General features: G+C 40.7%; 1 protein-coding gene across 1 annotated transcript in view; it reads left to right on the top strand.

The window, feature by feature from the left end:
• The first annotated feature begins 13 nt into the window (after nt 1-13).
• Nucleotides 14-22,547, top strand: part of MACROD2 (MACRO domain containing 2) — an 896,045-nt gene continuing 873,511 nt past the window's right edge. Inside the window, exons 1-2 of the mRNA XM_010574793.1 lie at nt 14-182; nt 4,780-4,896. Of these exons, the coding sequence (XP_010573095.1) occupies nt 137-182; nt 4,780-4,896 (163 nt within the window). The 5' untranslated portion in view covers nt 14-136. The remainder of the gene's footprint in view (nt 183-4,779; nt 4,897-22,547) is intronic.

The raw sequence follows: 22,547 nt of genomic DNA, 5'->3' as shown, positions 1-22,547 counted from the left end.
CCGGCGGGGCGCGGGAGCGGCAGCAGCAGACAGCGGCGCGCGGCGTCGGTAGCGGTCGGCTCTGGCGCGGCGTCTCGTCCACCCCCTCGTGAGCCTGGGGAACCTGCAGCTCAAAGCCGCCGCCAGCCACACCACCATGTACCCCGGCAACAAGCGGAAAAAGCTCTGGCGGGAGGAGAAAGGTATTACCGCCCTTCCCGCCTCCCGGTACCGGGCCCGGGCCCGCTTCTCCCGCCTTTACCTCACGTTGAGTCGTGGGGGGAGGGCGGGTAGTGTGTGTGTGGGTCCCGTCCCCTCAGAGCAGCTGTCGCCTCGCCGGGGGGGTGTCCGGCGGCGCTTCCCGCCGCCCGGGGCTGAGGGACGGGGTGGGGGAGGGGTGCGTGTGTGCGCTCCGTGCTCTCCGCCCTTGCCCCTGAGGTCTCCTACCTGAAACACTCCCAAATCCCGCACACCTGGGGTGCGTCCCTCCGCCGCGTGTGCGGGATTTGGGGGTGTTCCCCGCCCCTCGGTTATTGCTGACTAACTTTGCCTGTAAGGAGAGGGGCCTTGGGGCTGAGGGGAGCGAGGGGGGGCGGAGGATAACGGCCCCTCTCCTGAGGGCTTCCCGCCCCTAAGTCACCTTGTGGAAGTCTTTCAGGTCGAAAAGTTCGGCACATAACGTCAAAACGTGCCTTTTTTCATTTTAATGCGCCTGCGTTCCAGGGAAAACGTGGTTTATTGGTATTACTGGTGTAATGCACTTAAGTTTAGCTACTAGCGTTGATGACCCGGGGTGAAATGTTTGGGGTATGGGGGCTCTCAAAGCACATACGCCCCTGGTAGGAAACATTTATTCCTTTTATTTTTTTTAAGGACCTGCACCCTGTGTAGTCTCAGTTTATAAAACCCCAACCAAACTCCAAAGCGTGAAAACTGTGGGACAAGCATTTTATGCAGACCTTGCCATTTTGATACTTTATCTTGATCACGTGGAGAGCAACGTAAAAATAAAGAGAAATTTACACAGTGGAAGCATAATATTTACATTGGCTAGGAGGAAACGATTCTTGCCTGGTGGGTTTACAAATAATCTAGAAATATACAAGGAGGAGAGAAGAACAACAAAAACATATGAGTGGTTTGTATTTTAAGTTTTCTTTCTCTTCTTCCATCACTGCTACGACTGTGTGTGTATTTCAAGCCAAGGAAGCAGAAGACCAGCTCTGAGGATGAGATTAATCCTTTTTGTCTGTGGCAGAAATCAGGTGCACGTTTCTAAGGAAAAATTGTTAAAACACAAATAAACTGATCTCTCTGTAGGTTAGCTGCTCCTGTCAAACTCTTCTCAAACGAAGTGAGTTTTGTTGCTTACTTTTTTTCTTTCAAAAGTGTCTTCCAAGGCATGTTTCTATAGTTAAGCTGAGGCAACAAATTTCTACCAGATGTTTTAAATTTCTGTTTTCTCCAGGGAAGATACTGTTAAATCTTCTCAGGCATTGCTTATGTGTGATCAATTGTAACTGACTTTCCCTGTGCAAGTCCTTAATGCTGTATGTCGTTACCTTAAAAAAAAATAATGCTGGTTTTTGTACTGGGGGTAGATAGGGAAAGGTTTCTAGTAGGCTCTGGTGAGTGTTGCCATTACTCCCACTTGTCTCTTCCAGCTCTGCTGTTGTCTGTGTGAATTCATAGCCTGCCTGGCATGTGAACTTGAACCCTTGGTAAGGAGGGTTGAGTGGAGGGCCTGGAGAGTAAGCTGGAAACCTGACCTGCAGGCACGCTTTTGTTTTCTTAGTTAGCTATGAGGATGGTGGCCTCCGTCAGTACGGTGATGTTACGAATGCAAACCAGAGCTCACAACTGCTGGCGAGATTTTTCTATCCAGGGCAGCATGTTTGTGAGTGCTGGCTGGCCAGAACTCAATGTCTCTTTGCCTAGTGAGAACAAACAGCATTTGCCAGTCTTCTGCTCCAGTAACTGCTTTCCAGCACCATGCTAATAATGCAGGCCCTGGGTGTTTTGAGTGAGGAGGGCAGAAAAAACTTCCGTGTTTGTAGTTGGCATTGCTCTTCAGCTTGTAGCCCTGTGTGACTGTTCTTACCATGTACCTTCTTTACTAGAGAGGAAAACTATAGAAGCCCACCTTCTTTCCTTCCTACAAAGATTGTACTTTTTGAAATCAAATCTTTTGTTAGGTCTGCCTTTACCTTTCCCAGGTAATCCTGAACCCCTGTAATGCTGGCTGTGCTTGCTGGTTCTACTCTTCCCAGGAAGTTCTGAGTGCAATTGTTCTCAGCCTTTTATATTCTGAAGAACATTTTTTTTTAAAAAAGAAAATGCACTGATTGCTAAATATTGAGTTCAAACCCACTGACAATACACTTGCTTTTCTTAATTACTTTCTTGGTAATTAAGGATTGGCCCATGTTATCCCAGGGAGGATCTTGCTTGAGGACACCTGAAACAGAGTTGCACTGGGACTGGAGTTGATTTCACAGCCTTAGACACAGGACTGGTCTGCCCACAAACTTTCAAAGGCGATTCATAAAGCTACAGGCAGAAAACTGTATTTGCAGCTAAAGCTGTTGGAAGCATTTTCCAGGAGGTTTGTGTATGATTAGAACCCAGTTTAAGTTCTTGCTGCTGACTTGCAAGAGCAAAGTTTTGTAAAACCTTCTTACAGAGAGGAACTTGTGTTTTGAAGGCACAGAATTGGCCCTGTAACCTCTTCAGCAAAAGGCAGTTAAACTTCCTCTGCTTGTCAGTCCCTCAAACCTGACACGCACAAGCACACAGTCTCTCAGGTTTGCCTTTCTGTAGTATGTCTAATGTGCATGTTAAATACTTGGTGGTTTGTATGCTTGAAGAAAGTGGAGTTAAGTGCGTTATCTGTTGTGCATAATGGCAATCCTAATCACATTAGCTTTACTTTTGCATTTGTAAATATGCAGTTAAGATACTGAGCCTGAATAATGGGAGAGAAATTTCTTTGCCAACTGAAGAAATCAGTAATACTGTCAAAAATATCAAAATAAACTTATTTTTATAAGGGAACCTGTGCTCAAAACCTGCCTTTGATTATTGGACTGTGCTGATTGCAGCCTGCATAATTAGGAGACTTTATTTTGCAAAAAAAAATAAAATCCCAAACCCACTGAAAGTGATCTTCTTTTTCTTTCTTTAAAGTTTAGATCTGAGAAGCAGTTTCCATGTTCAACTCACTGCTCCTTCAGCTTGAGATGAAAATAGTCTTTTCGTGGCCATCTAGTCCTTTATGCCAAAGTCATATAATAAGGGTCTAGTCCTCCCTTACACACCTAAAAACTCTTGAATTGTCAAAGGGTGTTTATTACTGATTAATGTGTCAAGAAAAACTATTAGTATGGTAATAGTAGTACAGTGCCACCGGTGAAAACAGATTCAGAAACTTGATTAGTGTGTGGGTGTTGTGATACTCTCTATAGTTTGGGGTTTGTCGTTTTGGTTTTTTTTTTCCTTCCCTTTTGGAAGGGGAAAAGCTCTGCATCCTGTGCTGAGCTAATACTACGCACTGATGGGATGGGAAGGGAGAAGATGTGGCTGCAAAAATCGGGTGCAGGGTCTTGCTGAAGTGCTGGGGTTTGCAGTGTTGGGTTATTGGGCTGTTTTTTTTTCTTATCTTAGAACTTAGTCCATTTATAGCAAGGTCTGAAGAAGAGTAAAGTTGGCAGTAGCCATCATAATGATACAATCTTCGAGGCTTTGCTTTTCACTAAATGTTTGAAAAAAGATGTGGTAACTTTCTCAGGAGAAAACAACCACCCATATGTGTTTTAGTGTGGTAACCAAGTGTGTCACATTAAAGCTCAAATAAAAATCTCTAAAGCTTAACCCATGCTGCTCACTGTAAACCCACCTTCTGTTTTGCAGCACTTGAAATCCAGCAGATGGAGTTCATGCTGATCCTGGTCTGCTTTGTAGAAACATGTTTAGTCAGTGGATGGCAGTGGGCTTCCCTAGCGCTTGGGATTATGTTGAACCAAAATTTGTCAAACTTACATACTTGTGTTACTCCTGGGTACCTAACAGATACCCTAGTATTTTCTACAGCTGCTGATTTTTGGCCCAAAATGGGATTAAATGCCACTGGATGTGTCTAAAGCAAATGACAGCAGTTTTCTCATGCTGGAAATTACATGCGGAACAAAAAAATGAACCAAACAAAAATGCCTTTCTGATCACCCCAGCCATCTAGAAAGTGGCATAAGGTTTGCTTTAGTTGTTTTTTTCTTTTGTCATATAGTAGCACTTTGTTAATTTCATGCCATGCTCCTTGCTTTTACTTGCTGGCATTGGTAAACTTGTTTCAGTAAAAACGTTTTAATTTTGATCTTCCTAACTTTTCTTTTTTTGAAGTTCTGGTTTGCAAATGCAGCATCTAAAGAATAGACTTTAATACCTGAAAATTCTCTATAAAACAACAATTCCCTACTTAATAAACTTGCTGTTAGTGCTCTGTTCCTTGAATTAAAGTGGCAGCAAGAGGCAGAGTAGCGATGTGGGGAGGAAGTCTGGACAGCCATGAGTGTGGTGAAGATGCATTTCTTCTTGCTGAACTGGGATATCCAGAAATAGGTGCATGCAGTTGTTTAGATGCTCCATGTTTAGCTCCTATTACTTGTAACTCATTGAATCATCTGTTCTTGGTTCTCTCAAATGGCATTTAATTGCATCAAGGACACTTAATTGGTCACTACTTGGCTAATATGCAAGAATATATGAAAGCTTGCAAACCCTTTTTTATTTCTTTCCCCTAAACAGAGCGTTTGCTGAAGATGACCTTGGAAGAAAGACGCAAAGAGTACTTAAGGGATTATGTTGCACTGAAAAATATTCCAACATGGATGGAAGATTTAAAAAGTAAGAGCGAAAGTGATGGTAAGTGAAACAAGGGAATCTTTTTAAATACAGACCATTCCGTTTTTTCAGTCTGAAGTTACTTTCAGGAGGGCCAAGGCTTAGAACCCCTGTTGTTACTAACAGTGGCAGCCTAAAATGAGGACAAGAGCACTTTGGGGGCAGGAAGAAGAAACCCCAACACAATTTCTTAAAGCCCCACTGGTGTCCACTAATTCAGCAAGTAGCCACAGGCAGAGTCATAATAACACTGATACCTTTAAGTGTGTAAAATAGCTATTCTCTGCATGAGTCTTACTTTCCAGATACTCTAGCAGTCAGCCGTGCTTAATGAACTTTGTCGTTGAAACTTAGCAAGCATAATGATATGGGGAATCTGGGCAAAATAGTGTTGTTCTTGTAGGTGGCTGAAAAGCAGAGGGGAAGTGTGCAAGTTGTGTTGTTTTCTGAAAATCCAGAAACGGGAGAAGATTGGATTTGAAGCTTCTCTTACTTATGGTCCTGCCTGCTTTCTTGGGCTGAGGAACGTCAGCCTGCCTGGATTAACTCCCCTTCTCTTACCCTATGCAGCCTTATCACGGTTATGATCACCAGTAGAGTTGTCTAAATACTTGCAGTGAAGGCTGACCAAAAATGAGAATCTGATTCACTTGGCGAATTCAGTATTCTGTAAGTAATTCTGTAATAGTGCCTTGTTCTTCATCTAGGTCTCTTTCATCCACACAAGTATGTGGAAGAAGAGGGACTTCTGAGCTGGTTTCCTTTTCCTTTTTTCTTTCTGTGTCTTGTTATCCTACTTGGCTGAAGCTTATGTTTTTTGGAGGAGGATCTAACTGCGAGACCCAAGGTGTTGCCTGCTTCTGCAGATACAGGACTAGTTTTCTGACCCTTTTGTTATTGTTAAGGGCAAATACTGACCTGTGTGGACAGGTGTGTAGAGTAATCTTGTGGCTGCAGGTGAACATGGTCTTTATGATAATACTGCAGGTGAGATGAGGCCTGGAACTGATCAGCTGTTTTAAATAAAATGGGAAAGCTGTAACACTTACTTTAGCACAGTCTGGAGGAGCTGACAGATTTGCAAATGCCATTGTCATAAACAACTAATGCTATCATCTACTCCAAAAAGCATCTTTAATGAGTTTGAAGTGAAAACATGTCTGCGGTTGCTGAGCTCTTCAATGCTGATGAGTAGTTGTATTACAACAGTACACATTGACCTCTTTCTCCCATTAGAGTAGGTCTTTTATATCTTACAACATCAAGAAGCCTGCCCATCTGGAAAACAAATGCTGCATAAAAATAAAAAAGATTACCTGACTTCTTCAAAGTTCATTTTGGAGGCCTGTGGTATATGGGGATGTGCAGTATATCATGTGGTTTAACTGTGAGACTCTTTACCCGTTCTAGCCTAAACTATGTTTTTATTCTAACTACTCTCAGATTCTGTATAACGTGTTAGAATTCACAGATCTTGTATTACTTGGGCTGCTGAACGTGACAAGGTGCGGATTTATGTTGTGATTGCTGTTACACTTCACATAAGCAAAATGTCAGTGTCTAATATGTGGGTATTGAATCATGGCAGTGGCGAATTTATTTTTTTGTAGCTGCTCTTGCATTCTTTCTGTTAGTACCTAGTACACTGCAAAAAAAATGCTGGAAGGTAAAAGTTGTGTTGAAACACTTCTCTGCTACTTGAAGCTTTTGTTACACAGTACGTTCAGGAGAAAATATCCATAGCACTTGTTTTCTTTGATGTATTTGTTGTAAATAAGCCATGTGGAATAGTGAAGTTCTAGAATGTTGAAATGCTTCAACGTTTCAACTGATCAGTACTGTTAAAAGAAATATGTATATTAATGTGACTGTTACTGCATCTGTTTCAAACTTTTATTTCCCTTAAATATTGACCCCACTTTGAAGGTATCAAGAGTGTGTAAGAACTGTCTTTCTGAGCTGAAATACAAAAAAAAAAATTAGAATTTATGTCGTCTTGCTGATGAGAACTTCTGCTCCATATACTGGGACATACAGAGGGAAACTGGTACAACCTAAACAAGACTCTGGAGAGAGCAGATGAAACCCCAGGTATGATGAAACTGGTGATGACTTGACAATGTCATGCCGGAGTTCTGCTGTTTTCTACAAGTGAAAGGCTACTTCTTGCAGTACAAACTATAGAGGTCTGAAGGGGGGGGCTGGGGGGGAGGCCTGGGGGGGGGGGGAGGAGAGAATCCTCTGCATGTTTGACAAGCCAAAACAACAACTGAATGTGGAAAAAATTCTTTATCGTTTACTTCCAACACTGCATACAGTGGAAAAAATGACAGATTGATTAGTAAAGTGTGGAGTGGCTGTTCAGGAAGTGATGAGGAGAAATCAAGAAAGGAACCAAGAACAAATAAAGTGATGCAAGTTCAATCAATCTGCTGCTGTAGTAATAAGCTGTAGGAGAAGGGGAGAGCATCTGGGCTGGCAATAGTCCCTGTAGATAATCAACTGGAGATTAAGGGTGTTCAGTAATGCACAAATTTTTGTACTGACTGTTAGGAAAAATTGCGTGAACAATAGAAAAGCTTTATGGTACCCATTTTTAAATGTGATGACTCACTGGAGGGTGTTAGGAGACTCCAGTTAGGCACATGTTTTTGTTATACGGATGTCTAACAGAAGATTGAGAAGTCTGTGTGCACAACTGCTGAAACTGAAATGACCTAAAAGGTTCATGTTGGGAAGGAACCAACCTGACTGCCGTGATATCTCTGCATGCTATTTATTGACAAGTTCGGAGAACACAGTTTGTGGAGGAAAGTATTTCTGCCCCACCCCTCCTCCTGCACCCTTTGGTATGAAGTTGTGTTCAGAACTAAATTCTGAAGAAAACCAGTAAAGCTTGGAATAAGTTGATATTAAGGTGAATTTTGGTGAGGCTGGAAGCCTTTATAACAGAGGGATGTGTAATGGCGTAAAGGCTTTTGAGGAGTGAAGTTAGGGAATTCTGAACGCCAGCTGACAAGGGCTTTGTCATCTTTTATGGCAGCAAAGCTGTTTGAAAACATTTGGAAGTTGACAGCAGCTGTGTATAGTTTTTGTCTTTGTTTTGCTCTTCTGTGACTAAAAACCCTATGATTTTTGCAGGACTCCTTGTATGGACATGGTTAGTCATAAGAAATTAAGTTGGTGTGTGTTTTGGCATGGAATTTGGTCAATATTTCTGATAAGTTTTGATTTGGGGGGGGGGGGGGGGGGGGGGGGGCAATGTGGAATTTGGGGATTAAGTCCTGTACCCACTGCTTTGAATTGAGGGAAGCAAGCTGATGTGGGTACGTGCATTTCCAGAAGGACTATGTTGTCAGCACCCCTGGTTGTTGGATGGGTTTTGGTGTACAACTTGCCAGGCTGCACAAGTGGACCTCAGAGATCAAGTATCATAACACTATCCCTTTTCCTTCCACTGCTGTTACTAGCAAGTGGCCCTCTTTAATGTCAGAGGGGATGGTAGGAAGGGAAAAAAATTCTTGTTCTTGAAGTAGTTCTGTAAACGTAAGCTTTCTTTGCTTTAACCACATTTATTAAGGAAATGAGGAGTTGTCCACTTTGGAAACGAAGAATGAGCCTGTCATACAGGGTTGGCTAGCTCGTATATACTGTAATCCATCGTTCCTCCCACTTCTTATCCTTCAGATACACCAAAGGCAGACACATCTCATCTGTTCTGTTACGTACTTTGAAGTAGAGTTCCTTCCTGACAACATGCGAATAATGGACTTGTTTTCTGAAGCTCTGGAATTTGTATACCTTTATTTCAATGCTATCTATTGTATACCACTTTATGTTAGGCATTCACGCTGTACAGCAATGGTAGCTTATATTTTGTGATGCTTGGTGAATAAGATGTCACAACATAGACTAATAACTAGAGTGTTTTTTGAAGTTAAATGCATATATTAGCTTTTTCTTTGGTACACAGTTATTCCCAAAGATGTCTTTACTCTTCAGTGGGGAATGTGAGAGATGACTTCAGAAAACATTTTCCTGAAAGCTTTTTGAAAAGTTAGGGTCTCGGGAATTCTGTTGTCACTGAGTTTGTATGTCACTGGTAGAAAAAAGTTTTGTCGCATTAACAGGTTAATTCAGAAAATGGAATAAATTATATGGTTTAACTCATGGCAGCTGACAGTCCTGCTGACTCTCACAGCCTCTGGGATTCATTGGTATAGCAGTGGTGCCAAGAAAACAGCAAATTCAGGTGATGGTTTAAAGATCTTTGCTAATGGTAAGAACTACTTTTGATTGGATGAATTTACAAAGGATGGACACAGTAACTGTTGGGTTTTTTTATTTTTGTTTAAGATGAAATGCCATGAAAGGTCTGCAGTCCTTTTTTTAAGCAAGTTGAGAAGTATGTTTAGATGTTTTGGCATCCTCTGTATTTTCTTAATCTGCAATATTTTTAGAAAATTATATGGTTCAACTGTATTCAAATTAATCTACTTTTAACACTGAGGGTTTTATGTATAATAGTAAGGTTTAGATTTAATAAAACTGTCTTTTGTACTATGAATCTCTAGCTTTCTAAATATTCACGGTGAGTTGACACAAGATTATAGAGACAAAGCATTTAGATGAGCTACTTGAAATGCTTCATCCTAAAAAGAAAATGTGTGGTAATACTGAGCTCTGTTGACCAGCATTTCTTGAGATGGTTAACTATCCACAGGTAATACTGGGTTCTTCAGAGCATCTCCATGTGGCCCTGTTTGATGTGAATATCTGTCCTGCAGGACCAGGAATCAAGGTGATGATCATCAAACAGCCTTTGGAAAGTAATGCCACTGCTAAGCTGCAGTGAAATTAAGCCAGGTGTCTACAATTGAGAAATAGCATCTCTTTAAACCATTCATTATTTTCAGTGAGTTATACAGAAAAAGAAATCATGTTCTACTAGAACATTAAGGTTGTCAAAAGTTGCCCAACAAGCAATGAATTGTTTGTAATAGCTACTTGAAACCAGTATGCTTCAAGACTATCCCCCCACCAAAAAAACAAGTCCATCAGCTTGCGTTATCTTTTTTCTTATAGTGACTTTAACAACTGTGTTCAGAACAGATTTCTAGTTGAGTGACAAGGATGAAAGTAAGTCGAGACACCTTAGCTCAGTGTGATCCTTGCTACCTGTCAGTTAAAGAAAACAGTGGTTTTGCTACTGAAACTCTTTGTTTGGTTAAATTCACAGTACAGCAGTTTTTCTGCTAAGTTCACAAAGAAAACCCCAATAACTTGTGTGCCACAGTTCAGGATCTCCTGGTATTACCTGTGGCCTTGAATGTTATTTCCAGCTTCACTTAAACTCAGTGCTGTATTTGGTTTTGTCCTTTCTTTTCATATATTGGCATGCTGCTTTGTCACTCACGCTAAAGATTTTATAACAAGGTTTCTTGAAGTCTAGTGTGTTTAAGGGTAGAAAGCTGTGTTATTTAGATGCATGTGGAGATCACTGCTTATTGCTGTGTATAATAGCTGGGGGAGTTCCACTAAAAGACTAACATCTGTGGCTTCTATGAATTGTGTGAAGATCATGGTAATGAAGTATTTTGAATGCTTAGGAAATGATGTGTTTTTTGTGGAAGTGGCTATAAATCTGTTTGCTCATTTCTGTTGCCTGTCCATGTTATACATGTGTTAAGGAAGCAGCAAAGGAATTGGAGTGGTACCAACAGCAAGCCATGTTTGCAGCTTTTTAGTCTATTCTAAAGGTGTCCAGGAGTTTGCATGCCTGTAGCATAATGCAGAGTGACTTTAAGGCCAAGGTAGTTTGTTTGGCTGCAACAGATATCAAAGGCTGCCAGAGCAATAGGGAGTAACTGGAACCCTGTGTGCTCTGCTTCTCCCAGCCTCTTGGCTGCCCTTTGGGGACCTGTCCTGAACAGATGCAAAGCTGCAGAGTGGTACAAATCTGACCATGTAATCTAGTGACCCCACACACCTTTCTGTCTTCCTAAACATACACCTCAGCTATTCTTTTTCAAAGATAGCCTTGCACAGCACAGAGATGGGAAAAACTCTTCAGGTGCAAGTTTACTTGAGTGTAAAGTGAGAAATAACCTTTGGTGGGGTGGGGAAGGGAGGGGTGTTTGTTTTTAGAGGCAAGAATTCCTATGTAGTTAATGATATCCCTGATACAAGTGGATAAATCAGTGTGTTTAGTATGGTGGGGGAAGAAATCTACAGTAAAAAAAAGAACCAGTATGTATTCAATTGACCTTGTAATTCTCTGGTGAGCTGCATGCATATAACCCTTATAGCATGGATTAGCTGTGAAAGAAATGACGCTTGCGTTACAGTTTTCTTTACAATGGTTTTGGGGAAAACATGCCCTTTTTACAAGGGTGTGTAGTGACAGGACAAGGGGTAATGGCTTTAAACTGAAAGAGGATAGATTTAAATTACATGTAAGGAAGCAGTTCTTTACTGTAGGGGTGGTGAGGTGCTGGAACAGGTTGCCCAGAAAGGTTGTGGATGCCCCATCCCTGGAAGTATTCAAGGCCAGGTTGGATGGGGCTTTGAGCAACCTGGTCTAGTGAAAGGCGTCCCTGCCCATGGCAGGGGGGTTGGAACTAGATGATCTTTAAGGTCCCTTCCAACCCAAACCATTCTGTGATTTATGAAAAACAAAAAAAATCTTTCTTTTAGCAAGTGAGAGATGATTATTGAAAAGCAAAAAATCAGCTCTGTTTATATAAAGAACACATAATCCAGTATGGCTAATACTCTCCCTAAGAAGGTAAATCACTTCTCTTTGATGTAATTAAGATGATTTCTTTTTAAGCTGCTGTTCCATGATTTTTTTTTTAACAAGTTAACTTACACACAGTGTTAAGATTATACAGGTCCTTGATAGAGTTATCATTTTGTGGCCCTTTTGCATGCAGCTGAGAGAACTCTCTTATCTCCAGTGGCAGCCAGCTCCTCGAGGGGCAAGACCTAACCATAGGAAGGGATGCTGCTCTCAGCAATAGATTAGTATCCTTATTGAAGCTTCACAAGCTCTTAATGTGTTTTAGGGAGTAACAGGTGGAGATGCAAAGGGAAGTTAAGCACATCTTTGCCAGAAAGCATATTTCTAATGTTTAAGTGCTGGTGACGTGAATCTTGACCAGATTAATAACTCCCAAGCTTCTGTCCCATGCAATATGAGAAACAATAGGGGTTTTTTGTAGCTACTGAACATCACTGTGCACTGAAATTTTGCACAGAGATCCCTAAGGAAGTGCTAACCAGAGTTAGAAAGTCCAGATGATGCAGTGTGCTGTTGAGCTGGTAGGCTCATTCAGAGTGTGAGGAAGGATGGCTTTAGCAGTAGTGATGCTTTGTGTAAGTTTGTATTTGCTGTTCCTCAGAAACTGTTGAGAAAGTGTAATGTGTCTTAAGTTCCAGCCTGGAGTTTTTCAGTGGCTGACTGTTCTCATATTCAAGACTACTAAGGGAAAGAAGAAGAGTAACTTTTTGAGTGAGATAGTTTAATATATGTGGGGGAAAAGTAATAGGTTATACATCTCGGTGTCCAGTAATTTGTGTTTATATATATGTCTGTCTTCTCTCCTTTGATTTTTTTTTTTTTTTTTTTTCCCCTCCTGCTTTTTGTCCATAAAGGAGGAGTTCCTTTTGAGCATGGGAAGCTCCTTTTGAGCACGGGGGATTGCAGGATCAAATCCCCAAATTTCTTGCTCTACAAAGACAGTTTCAGTAAGTCATCTAGCTTTGCTCAATATGGTAGCTTGGCTAAAGCCCTAATTTCTAATTTATGATGGATTATGGCATATGTCCTCAGTCTTGTGCAGACAGATGTGAGCCAATGTGCCAGCCTGACTAGAAGTCATGTGTCTATGATTAGGTGGAGGCCAAGATCAAACTGTGAAATTGTACCCCTGCATGGCTTACTAGTGTAGACCTTTTGCCGTGTTGACTGACTACATGACTTCGGATATCTTCAATTCAAGGGTAGGTGGAAAAAGCTGATGTCCTCCTGCAGAAAACTGGGAGCCTCTTTTGATGAGACAGTAAGAGACTGGTATGGCTTGTCTTAATTCACTGTACCTTAGATGTCACAGACATTTATGAAGGTGCTGAACTATTGCTTCAACTAGGATTTGCTGCCTGGAGCTAATAATAATTAGTGATCACACAGGGTGGGCCTGTCAACTGTTGCTCTCTGCATGTGGGAGGCTTGTATCAAGTCTGAAAGTTCACCACCACATAAGGATACTGGTTTAACTCTCTTGGTAAGGTGTGGGAATCACTGATGCAGTTGAAGCTCACAGAGCTCTCTGTTTGGATCATATTAACCAACTTTCATGCATAGCTGTGTTTGCTTCATGCACAATTAAACACTTGATTATACATGTGTAAAAAAAACCCAATCGCTGGAAACCAGATAAGCTTGGTTCCCCTTTTTCAGTTCACTAGAGCTGAACTGCTCACCATGTAGAAATGTCTCTAACAAACCAAGTAATATCCAAATAAGTTGTTGTAGTACTTCCTATGTGAAGTGATATGTGGCCCTCTCTATGAGAGGACATCTAGCTGATGTGCTGTTGGAAAATCTGGTTGACACAGAATTCCTCAGCCCTGTAGGAAGTGCTGCATACAGACATGTTTAAGATGCACAGAAAATGTTCTTCTGTGCTGAAAAGAGGGCTTAATGATCCAGTTTATATTTAAACTTCTGTTTTGCACAGCTTTAAAAACCATTGAAATTACAATTTTATGTATGACTCCATTTCACTAAAATATTTCTTATTTAAGTGAAGGGAGGAAGAAGGGGAAGCATGCTGTTTGTGCACAGAAAAGGTACTGAGACCAGACTTGCAGCTGTTGTGTGTTGGCTTGGCATGTTTGCATAAGTGTGTGTTACAAGGGCCTTTACCAAAGCTTCCAGATGTCTTTTTTTTTTTTTTTTTTTTAGAGAGAGGATGTTATAGAATCTTGCAAAATTAAACTTCTCAGCCTTGTGTTGCTATAGCCAATACATTTATTTCTGAAAGTGGAAGTAGTTCTCTACATGCAGCTTTGCACTAACAGCATCTCTAGGAGTTCATGATCAAACACTGAGTTAGAAAAGACTGCTCTACAGTTTATGAAAGGGATCCTGTCCAAAAGACTTGGTCCACCTGTACTGCGGATATGAAGAAAGTGTCAACTGGTTGCACATGTGTCTTCCTTTAAAACATTTACCTGCTTTATCCTGCCCTTTGCTTTTTCGCAGAGGCTTGTTTATGCAAATATGGGCCTTTTTGATTCTCTCTTTGGAACTGATGCACAGTCTTTAAAGGTTTTGTAACTTACTTGTTTTTCATTTGCTGCACAAATACAACTTGAAGTTCAACATGCATTGGATTTATTTCTATATGCTTAATGTCACCTTTTTGTTACGAATAAGGTACTCTTCAAAAAGACACTGCTTTCGTACAAACATATTGTATGTTGCAGTGCTGTCCTTTTGTGGGAATACTTGATGAATCTACATCAACTAAAAGCTATCTCCAGACTTCAAGTAACTGTCACTGAGGGTATGGATCAGTTGCCTTTAAAGAAAAAGTAGAGTTCCATTTTTTTCCCCCTTGCTGCATTGCTACTGGAGTTCTTACAGGAGAAGATTTGTAAGTGTTTTGCAAATAAGTAAATCCGGACAGAATAAGCGGTGCACACCAATGTATGCCTATATTGACTTAAGGGCTTTGAGGTTCGGTGTGTCCTTTTTTCCAGGTAGACATGCAGAAGAAGATAAAGCTGTATCTTTCTCCTAACTGCTAGTGAGTTTGTAACTGCTTGTGAGTTTGTATTACTTTCTATTTTTCAAGTCCTTTAAGCAAGTATGACTCGCAACACTAACAGGTCTTGGTAGAGTCCTCTTCAAATACTGAAGATTTTCTTCTGTACCTTGCTGTTTGGATAGAAGCCCTATTGTTTCTTAGGGTAGTAAATTACATGTGATATCTTGGGGAGTAGGGGAGGGGAAAGCTACAAGGTAAGTGTTACCCACCAAGCCTAATGTCTTCATGTGGAAAACATTATCTTTTGTACTTGCATAAAAACTAACCTATCTGTCCCGTGGTACTAGAAAACTAAAGTTCCTGTTCCCATCTGGTAAGCAGTTGTCACTATCTCATGCAGAGAGGTTCTTGAAAGACAATGCCATGAAATATTTGCTGGCAGTTTCACAGAAGTTTTATAGTTGCTGGTAGTAACTTCTTATTTCCAAGCTCCACAGTAAGTACTACAAAAGGCTGTAATGCTCAACTAGAGGAGTTGTTGCTTAGCAATGGTGTAGGGAATTCAAAGCAGCAGAGCACGTAGAGTAAAAATTGTCTGACTGCTTAGTAAGCTAATGAATGAAACCTAATGAAACTGTGGTTTCCCACTATAAACTTATTTTAATTTTGCTTGATACTGTATGTGCTGTTCACACCTATTAAAAATGGGTTTTTACTTCTTGGTAAATAAAATAGATGCTGCTGAAGACCAAACACCTGGTTGCTTGTGAAAAGGCTTTTTTTTTTTTTTTTAAGCCAGTTTCTAAAACTGAGTGAAGGAATACTGTGCTGCTAGTGTAAATTTTGGATGAAGGGTCGTGATTATCCCAGGAGGTACTAGATTGATTTGAACATACCAGAAATAGCTGTATGAATGCTGTGACATTACCAAGACACAACTCTTGTAGTGAAGGTGATCTGCTTTGTCTTTGAAGGAATCTAGTGAAGTAGCATCACCTGTAGTCTTCTAGCTTTATTGAAAAGGATCAACATATTTCTGTGAGGCAATGAACAGTGGTCTAAAGGAGTGCAATATGTTTTTCTTCTCAATTTCTATACTTCCATTGTTAATCACAAGCTCTCTGTAGTAGAGGGAGGTTATAAAGTAGGAATTGAGTTGGAGATGATGCAGTGTAGTTCTTGCCTCCATGTGACCTTGGCTGACCATTTAATGTTGCTTCAGTACAACTCACCCTGCCATTCTGGAAGAAGGATCTGTGTTTTGAAATTCTTGGTATCCCTCCGACTGAGGTACTGATAATCAGGCTTGGGCAAGAAGTTAGTAAATATGCTATCCAACAGCATTTTTATTCCAATATATTGTCACAAATTCTTGAATCCCTCTGAAAGCTCACATTAAAAAAAAGGAAAGCCAAGCCTCAACCAAACCAGACAGTGATTGAATGAGTTTCTTCAAATGCACACAGCAGAGCTCCTTCTGGGTCACAGCTCAACCAGCAGCCATTCCTATGGACCCTAAATCGTGAAATCTTGAGCCAGCAGAAGCAAGCATAGCGACCCTAGCAGCTGGATGCTGACTCTCCAAGTAAACACACAATACCCTAGGGCCTCAGCCTACTTATGTCATGTCTTTGCTGTCACTGTGCATGCTGCTGAAGTGAGAAGACTTTGATTTATGAATTGACAATTGTGTGTCCCTGCAGACCAGGTTGCATCACAAATAAGAATCGAGAATGTATTCCTTTTCTTGTTCTTCTTTGTTATTACTGCTTTCTCAAACTTAGGTTTTCGGTACTTTTGCACTCCATACCAAGTCTTCCCTCATTTTACAAAAACTTCAGAAAAAGGGCAAGTTTCTCCATTCTCTCTCCTTCTTCTTCTCCAAGACTTAAAGGGGTTTTTTTCCTCTCAATTTTGTTTTTGGGGGACATACAGAGCTGTGTGGGATAGACTGAGGAAAAAATTGGGACTTAACACTGTAAGGACTATGCAAGACCTTTGTAGCACAAGAATAATTGCATTTTGCATGGGGTTGTGTGGGTTGTTAGGACTGACTACCTATTTTTTATCAGTTCTCATTGTATACCATGGCTCTTCCATGGCTCCAATTCAGTCCTGCAGCTGAAAAGTAGAGGCTTATATTTACAGCCCTGTTTGTGGGCTGCTGATAGCCATATCACTACATTTATCTGGGGCCAAGTGTGTTAGTTTTGGGCTTTTTGCAGTAGCTTTAGGGGAGTGTGTTATACACTGTTGAACTTGATTATGGTGGGGTTCATTGGATGTGGGCTCCTCAGTTAACCACTGGACATCAAGTGATGCTTACTTCCTCAGATGGGGATATTTCATACCTCCTGAAAAACTGTGAATGGGAGATACCATGACCTCCTGACCTGGAAGATGGAGCAGAGTTCAACATCAGCAAATTTGTCAATGGTACAAAAGTGGGAAGTGTAGTTGATGCACTAGATGAGCCACAAAGATGATGAAGGAACTGGAGCATCTCTTCTGCAAGGGAAGGCTGGGGTTTAGCCTGAGGAAAAGATGCCATCTGATCAATATTTATAAATATATGATGGCAGGGTGTAAAGAAGATGGCTCCAGACTCTTCTCAGCTGTACACAGTGACAGGACAAGGGGCAATGGGGACAAGTTGAAAGCAAGGAAATGCTTTCTGAGCATAAGAAAAGAAACCCACACGCTTACTGTGAGGGTGGCTGAACACCGGAATACATTGCTCAGAGAGGTCATGGAGTCTCAGTCTTTGGAGATGCTCAAAATCCAGCTGGGACAGGGTCCTGGGCAACTTGCTCTGGGTGACCCTGATTTGAGTGGGGAAGTTAGACTTAATCTCTAGAGGTCCCACCCAATCTCATCCGTCTGTCATTCAGGGTGTTTGTATGCCTCACAAGCTTCATACTTGGCTATAGTCCTTGGTTAATCCAATTATGCCACTTTGTAATTAGCTGAAACAGAGCATATTGGCAGAGTGTGCAGCCAGGGAGAAGGTGTTGGTGTTCATCATCAAGTGCCTTTGACTTGTGTATTGTGCTGCATTTTTGGCTAGGTAGAAAGTGGTTTGTCTGCAACAGATGTTTCTTCCTTGTGCTCAGGTTCTGATCTCGTTTAAGTCCAAGAAGTGACAGAGCAAATCTGTACTACAAATCTGAAGTACTAGAGCGCATCTGTGAATGCTTTCCCCCTGGTGATGGAACATATGGAAATAATGCTTATCTTGATTTAGATAAGCAATTGCTTTTCCTGTACAATCATCCACCGCTAGTAGGAGTAGAAGCAGGCACATAATATAGCAGATCTTGCAATCTGTTTTTTCTAGCTTATGCAGAAACAAATGGAATGGAAAGCTGTGTTACATGCGAGGTTAGTAATTGCTAATAGTTTGTCATTTTTAATCTGTACAAGACACTAGTAAAAACAAATCATTAAAAAAAAAAAAAAGGCACTGAAGGGAAGAGTGCAGAGTATGTAGCAGAATGATTGCTGCACGTTTCCCTGTGGTCAGATGCACTTTTAAAGCATGCTCAACTTCATTGTTTTTTCAGTAGCCCAAAAAAGTGGAGCAGTGTCCTAGTCCAGCCTTTGCTGAGGATTGTCCTAGGAGTGGAAGGGCTGGCTCTTGTCTGGGGTCGATGTTGGGACTCTTGTGCCTTGCTCGGTTCTTTTCCCAGCGCTGTTTCCAGATCATGTTACAGACTGCTGTTGCAGAAGCCTTCCTTGTGGGGATACACTTTTCTACTAGTAGCTGTTGTAGCAAGGATGAGATAATGGGCAGACCTACTTATTTTTACCTTGAAATTAATTTACTTCCTTCAGCTGTGAATTCTAAAGCTGAGTATAAATTATGAACCTCTGCCATTTTCAGTGTTGTTTCTTGCAATTCAGTCTGTTACACTTATTTTTATGAACTAGAGGAAAAAGACATCATTGTCTGACTTGTTAAACAAAATTTCATTTTAATAGTGCAAGCCTGTGACCCTAGCTGCTGTAAGTCCTTTTCAGTTGTTCTTTGATTTCTTCTCTTACCTGCTTTTGCTCATGGAGTGCCAACAGCCTTTTTCTTTGCTATAGGTATTGCTTTATACTATTGGGCTTTAATAACTACTTTTACTACTTCATGTGTGCTCTATTCTTTCATTATCAAATAGATTTAAAATTAAAATGTATTTTTTAACAGAAGCTCTTCCAGCTGTAGGTTTTTCTCTTCCCTTTGGTTGCAAGCTCTTTGGCATTGCTGTAAGGATTTTTGTAATTGGGTGTCTGAGATCTCTTTCAAAAATTAAGATGCTTTAAAGTGTACTAGACTTTAAAATCTTGGATATTTTGGCAGTGACTGAGTTTCAGAGTTGATTTTACAGTAATGTTAGCTTTGTGCCATCCTTTTCCATCGCACCGGCTGAGCATATTCAGGCCCTTTATGGGGGCTCCCTCTAGTGAGCTGTTTTGAACGTCCTTTTTCCTCTTGGTTCTGAAGAATTTCACAAGTTTTCTTACCAAGTGCACTTTTTGTTCGCTAAATCTAATGCGTTTTTCTGCACACGTGTAAGCTGTAAAGGTCCTTTTCCTTTGGTGCGAGTTGGAAGGAGTTGTAAGTAGGCAGTCCTATCCCTCAGCTTTATTTGCTGTATTTGGTGTTAAGACCTCAGCTGATCAACTTTGTCATACTTCAGGCTGTGGCTCTGTGGACTCATAGATGTTGGGAGCATGATTAAAGGCTCAAAGGGTGTGACCTAGGAGGAAAAGCTAAAGGAAGTTGGGTTGTATAGATAAAGGGATAGAAGATGATGGGGTGGATCTGTAGGGAAAAAATGGTGGTGGGACATAAATTTTCAACTGTTGATAGTGAAGATTTTCAACTCTGATGTATTCCTGAGGCTGGGGCAGAGGGGTGAAGAGGAGGACCTAGGGCATTTGTGGTGTCTCCACTGTTGTGTGTCTTTAAAAAACAGCCTAAACAGATTTTGGGAAGGATGTAACAGGATCAACTCTATCCTTCCTGCATGTGGGTGCAAAGATGATTTAGTGACCATTGACTTAACTTCCTAATAGGAGCTACAGTAAACTTGTTAGCAATACTAAAGTTAAAAAAAAAAAGCTGTCTTTTTTGCTTTATTTCTGTATTAGATATTTTTCAGTATATTGCTACATTTCCCTAGCAGATGTTGTTTCTCGATATTTTTTTTTCTTCTGTCAAAATCTGTCAAAATCACCCAAGAGAAGGGATGGATAAGACGTGAATGAGGGCTAGGTAGGCAGAGGAGAAAAGTTTGTGAATTTTTTAGGTCAGAAAAGTGGCAGAGAGGCTGAGTAGGCACTTGGGAAAAAAAATCAAAACTTAAGTCTTATGAATTGCTTTCATGTTTGTTGTTTTCTTAGGGTTCTGTTAGGGCCTCATCTGCTTGTGAATATGCAGATTTTTGATGTGCATGTGGGGTTGCTTTATACTTCAGTGTCTCACTTGGCAAATTTAATTTTATTTCTTTCAAATGAATAGATTTGAACTGACTGTAGTTATGCCTATAGTAATTTTACTATAGAGTTTCTATTGTGCTGTGAATGGAATTTAGAAAGGCATTTCAAAAGTTTGTGGATATTCCATTCACCTTCCTCCTCTAATAGTTTTCTTTGTGTGCCAATTAATTCTTCGAATTCATCTGAACCTGAAAGCTCTAAATGGTTTTGAAACTACCTGTATGGGAGATCATGGCTTTACTGCTGGTTTTGGCCCAAGGTCTTGAATTAATTAGGACCCTTTATTCCAGAGGCAGGGCTGGCATTAACTGATCCTGGGAAGTTGTCAGGGATGAAGACTCTGGGATTGCACTGTCTCAGAAATTAGATAGCTAGACTTTACATGAACATACCTTGTAAAATTCACATTAAACAAAAGAAAACAGGGTTTATTTGCTTTTGACACTCACACATGATTGTAATGAAATATGTGAAATGTTAATGTGCTTGAACTGCAGTTTGAGTCCATTCATAATCCTCACTGTTGACACAATCTACATAACTGTTTGCACAACTGTTGAGAATAGGGAAGAAAAATGACTAATGAAATTCATTGTGTGAGAGTTGGGAATGAGTGAAGATGGCCAAACTAATGCTGATTATCACTGCTTTGTGAGAGCTCCCCATGGGTTTTAGTTTTGCATGTTTGTGGGGTGTGGGTGTTTTGTTTTTTTTAAGAACTGTCTCCCAGTAAAAGCTCTATTTTTACTTTTTCAATGGAGATGGACATGGGGTAGAAGCTGGGGACAGAGTGATACTCGGGAGGGAAGGAGAACACCAGAAACAATCTTCCCAGGGGTACACAAGGATAAAACCCAAAATAAAGCAGAAGCTATTGTTCATATTTAACACTGCCACAATTCTATTTTGACAGCTATTTTAGCATTTTACTAACCATGGCTTGTTTAAAACCGGTGATCTAAAGGCATCCAGACTTTGTGTGCAGGTGCTTGCTACCTGTTCAGTTTTACTTCTGAGCCAGGAGAGCTGTGGTGATGAAGGAGATGGGAGCAGTTCTTCCAGCAGGGAGGGAGCCTTCCTTCCTAGGCAGTCTTCACTGCCCAGCTGGATGATCTTAAAAATCTTCTAGTGCCTCTTAAATTTTACTGTAGCTATGCTGGGATTCCTGTGGAGGTACTTCAGAAAATTCAGTCTCCCTTATTCTGCTTGCTTCTTTGTCCTGAAAACTTATCATATTCACAGCCACAGACTAAACAAAATATTTCCTTGTCTTGGAGTCTGTGATGCCTCCATCTAAAACTGAGATGGACTTTGTCATAACCTTGATGTAGTGTGAGTTTAGTTGGTGCGGATTTTTGTTTGGTTGTTTTTTTTAGGACTGGAATATACCTGAATTTTCCTGGCTTTCCAACTGTTCTGCCTTCTAAGGTGCTTTCTGGACAACCCATATGGAGACAGACTCGAAAGTTTGATTTGCTTGGAAAGCAGGCTTTCTTATCTCTAAAAACTTAGGCCTTTCAGTCTAAGGACTCAACTCCTGTTTTGTATCTTGTATTCAATAGTAGGTTACATACCAACCACTTCAGAGGATTTATTTCTTGAGCATGTATGTAAAGCTGTCTCATTAATGAGAGCAAGAAATATTCTCATTATGCTACATGTGCCAAGTAAATCTGTCATTGCTAGGATTTTATTAATGTGCTAGTATGTACACATGGTGTGTGTCCTTTGTGAAATACATAATACTCTGGAATTGCTGGTTTGTCCTTGCTGAGTTATGGTACCATGAATTACAGCATAATACCTACAGCATTTGAGTTTCTTGGGTGTATTTGAGGACTTACTGTACTTGTTCCCCAACCTGAGATTTATCATTACTTTAGGAAGACACTTTGAAGTAAATGAGTGCAGTTTTTTTTTTAATCTGAGAAGCAGTCAAAAATGTGTGTGGTGAAGGAAGAGATGGGAGACAAAGGTGGGAAGCGAGTTATTTGTCATGGCCAGGAATGACTTCACTGTCCCTGCCAAGATGACTAAATTGACTACAGGGGAAGAAAATATCCCAAATCAGGTATCAGTTTTGACTTTGTTAGGAAATGTTGTCTGCCAGACCCAGAGATCTAAGAGATGGCAAAAGAAAAACGGTTGTCCCTCCTACAACTATTTGTGTGATATTGGGATTACTTTTGTAATTAGCAGCATATTAGTAGACTTGTTGAGTCTCTTTGACTGTGGACGAGACTTGGCTCTCTACGACTTCTGTCAGTGTTGAGCATCCTTCTGTAACAACCAGCATGAAATAAAGTGTAAGCTCAAATCCTCTGTTAAATTAGACTTTTATTGAAAGAAATGAGGGTAATCTATCAAAGATGTACAAGGCAGCATATGCTTTTACTGCTGAACTGT

The sequence above is a fragment of the Haliaeetus leucocephalus genome, unplaced genomic scaffold, assembly GCF_000737465.1.
Source record: "Haliaeetus leucocephalus isolate CR32 unplaced genomic scaffold, Haliaeetus_leucocephalus-4.0 Scaffold450, whole genome shotgun sequence".
In the NCBI taxonomy this organism is placed as follows: Eukaryota; Metazoa; Chordata; class Aves; order Accipitriformes; family Accipitridae; genus Haliaeetus; species Haliaeetus leucocephalus.
Note: the sequence above shows the minus strand (reverse complement) of the source record. Positions and strands in the feature narration are given on the sequence as shown.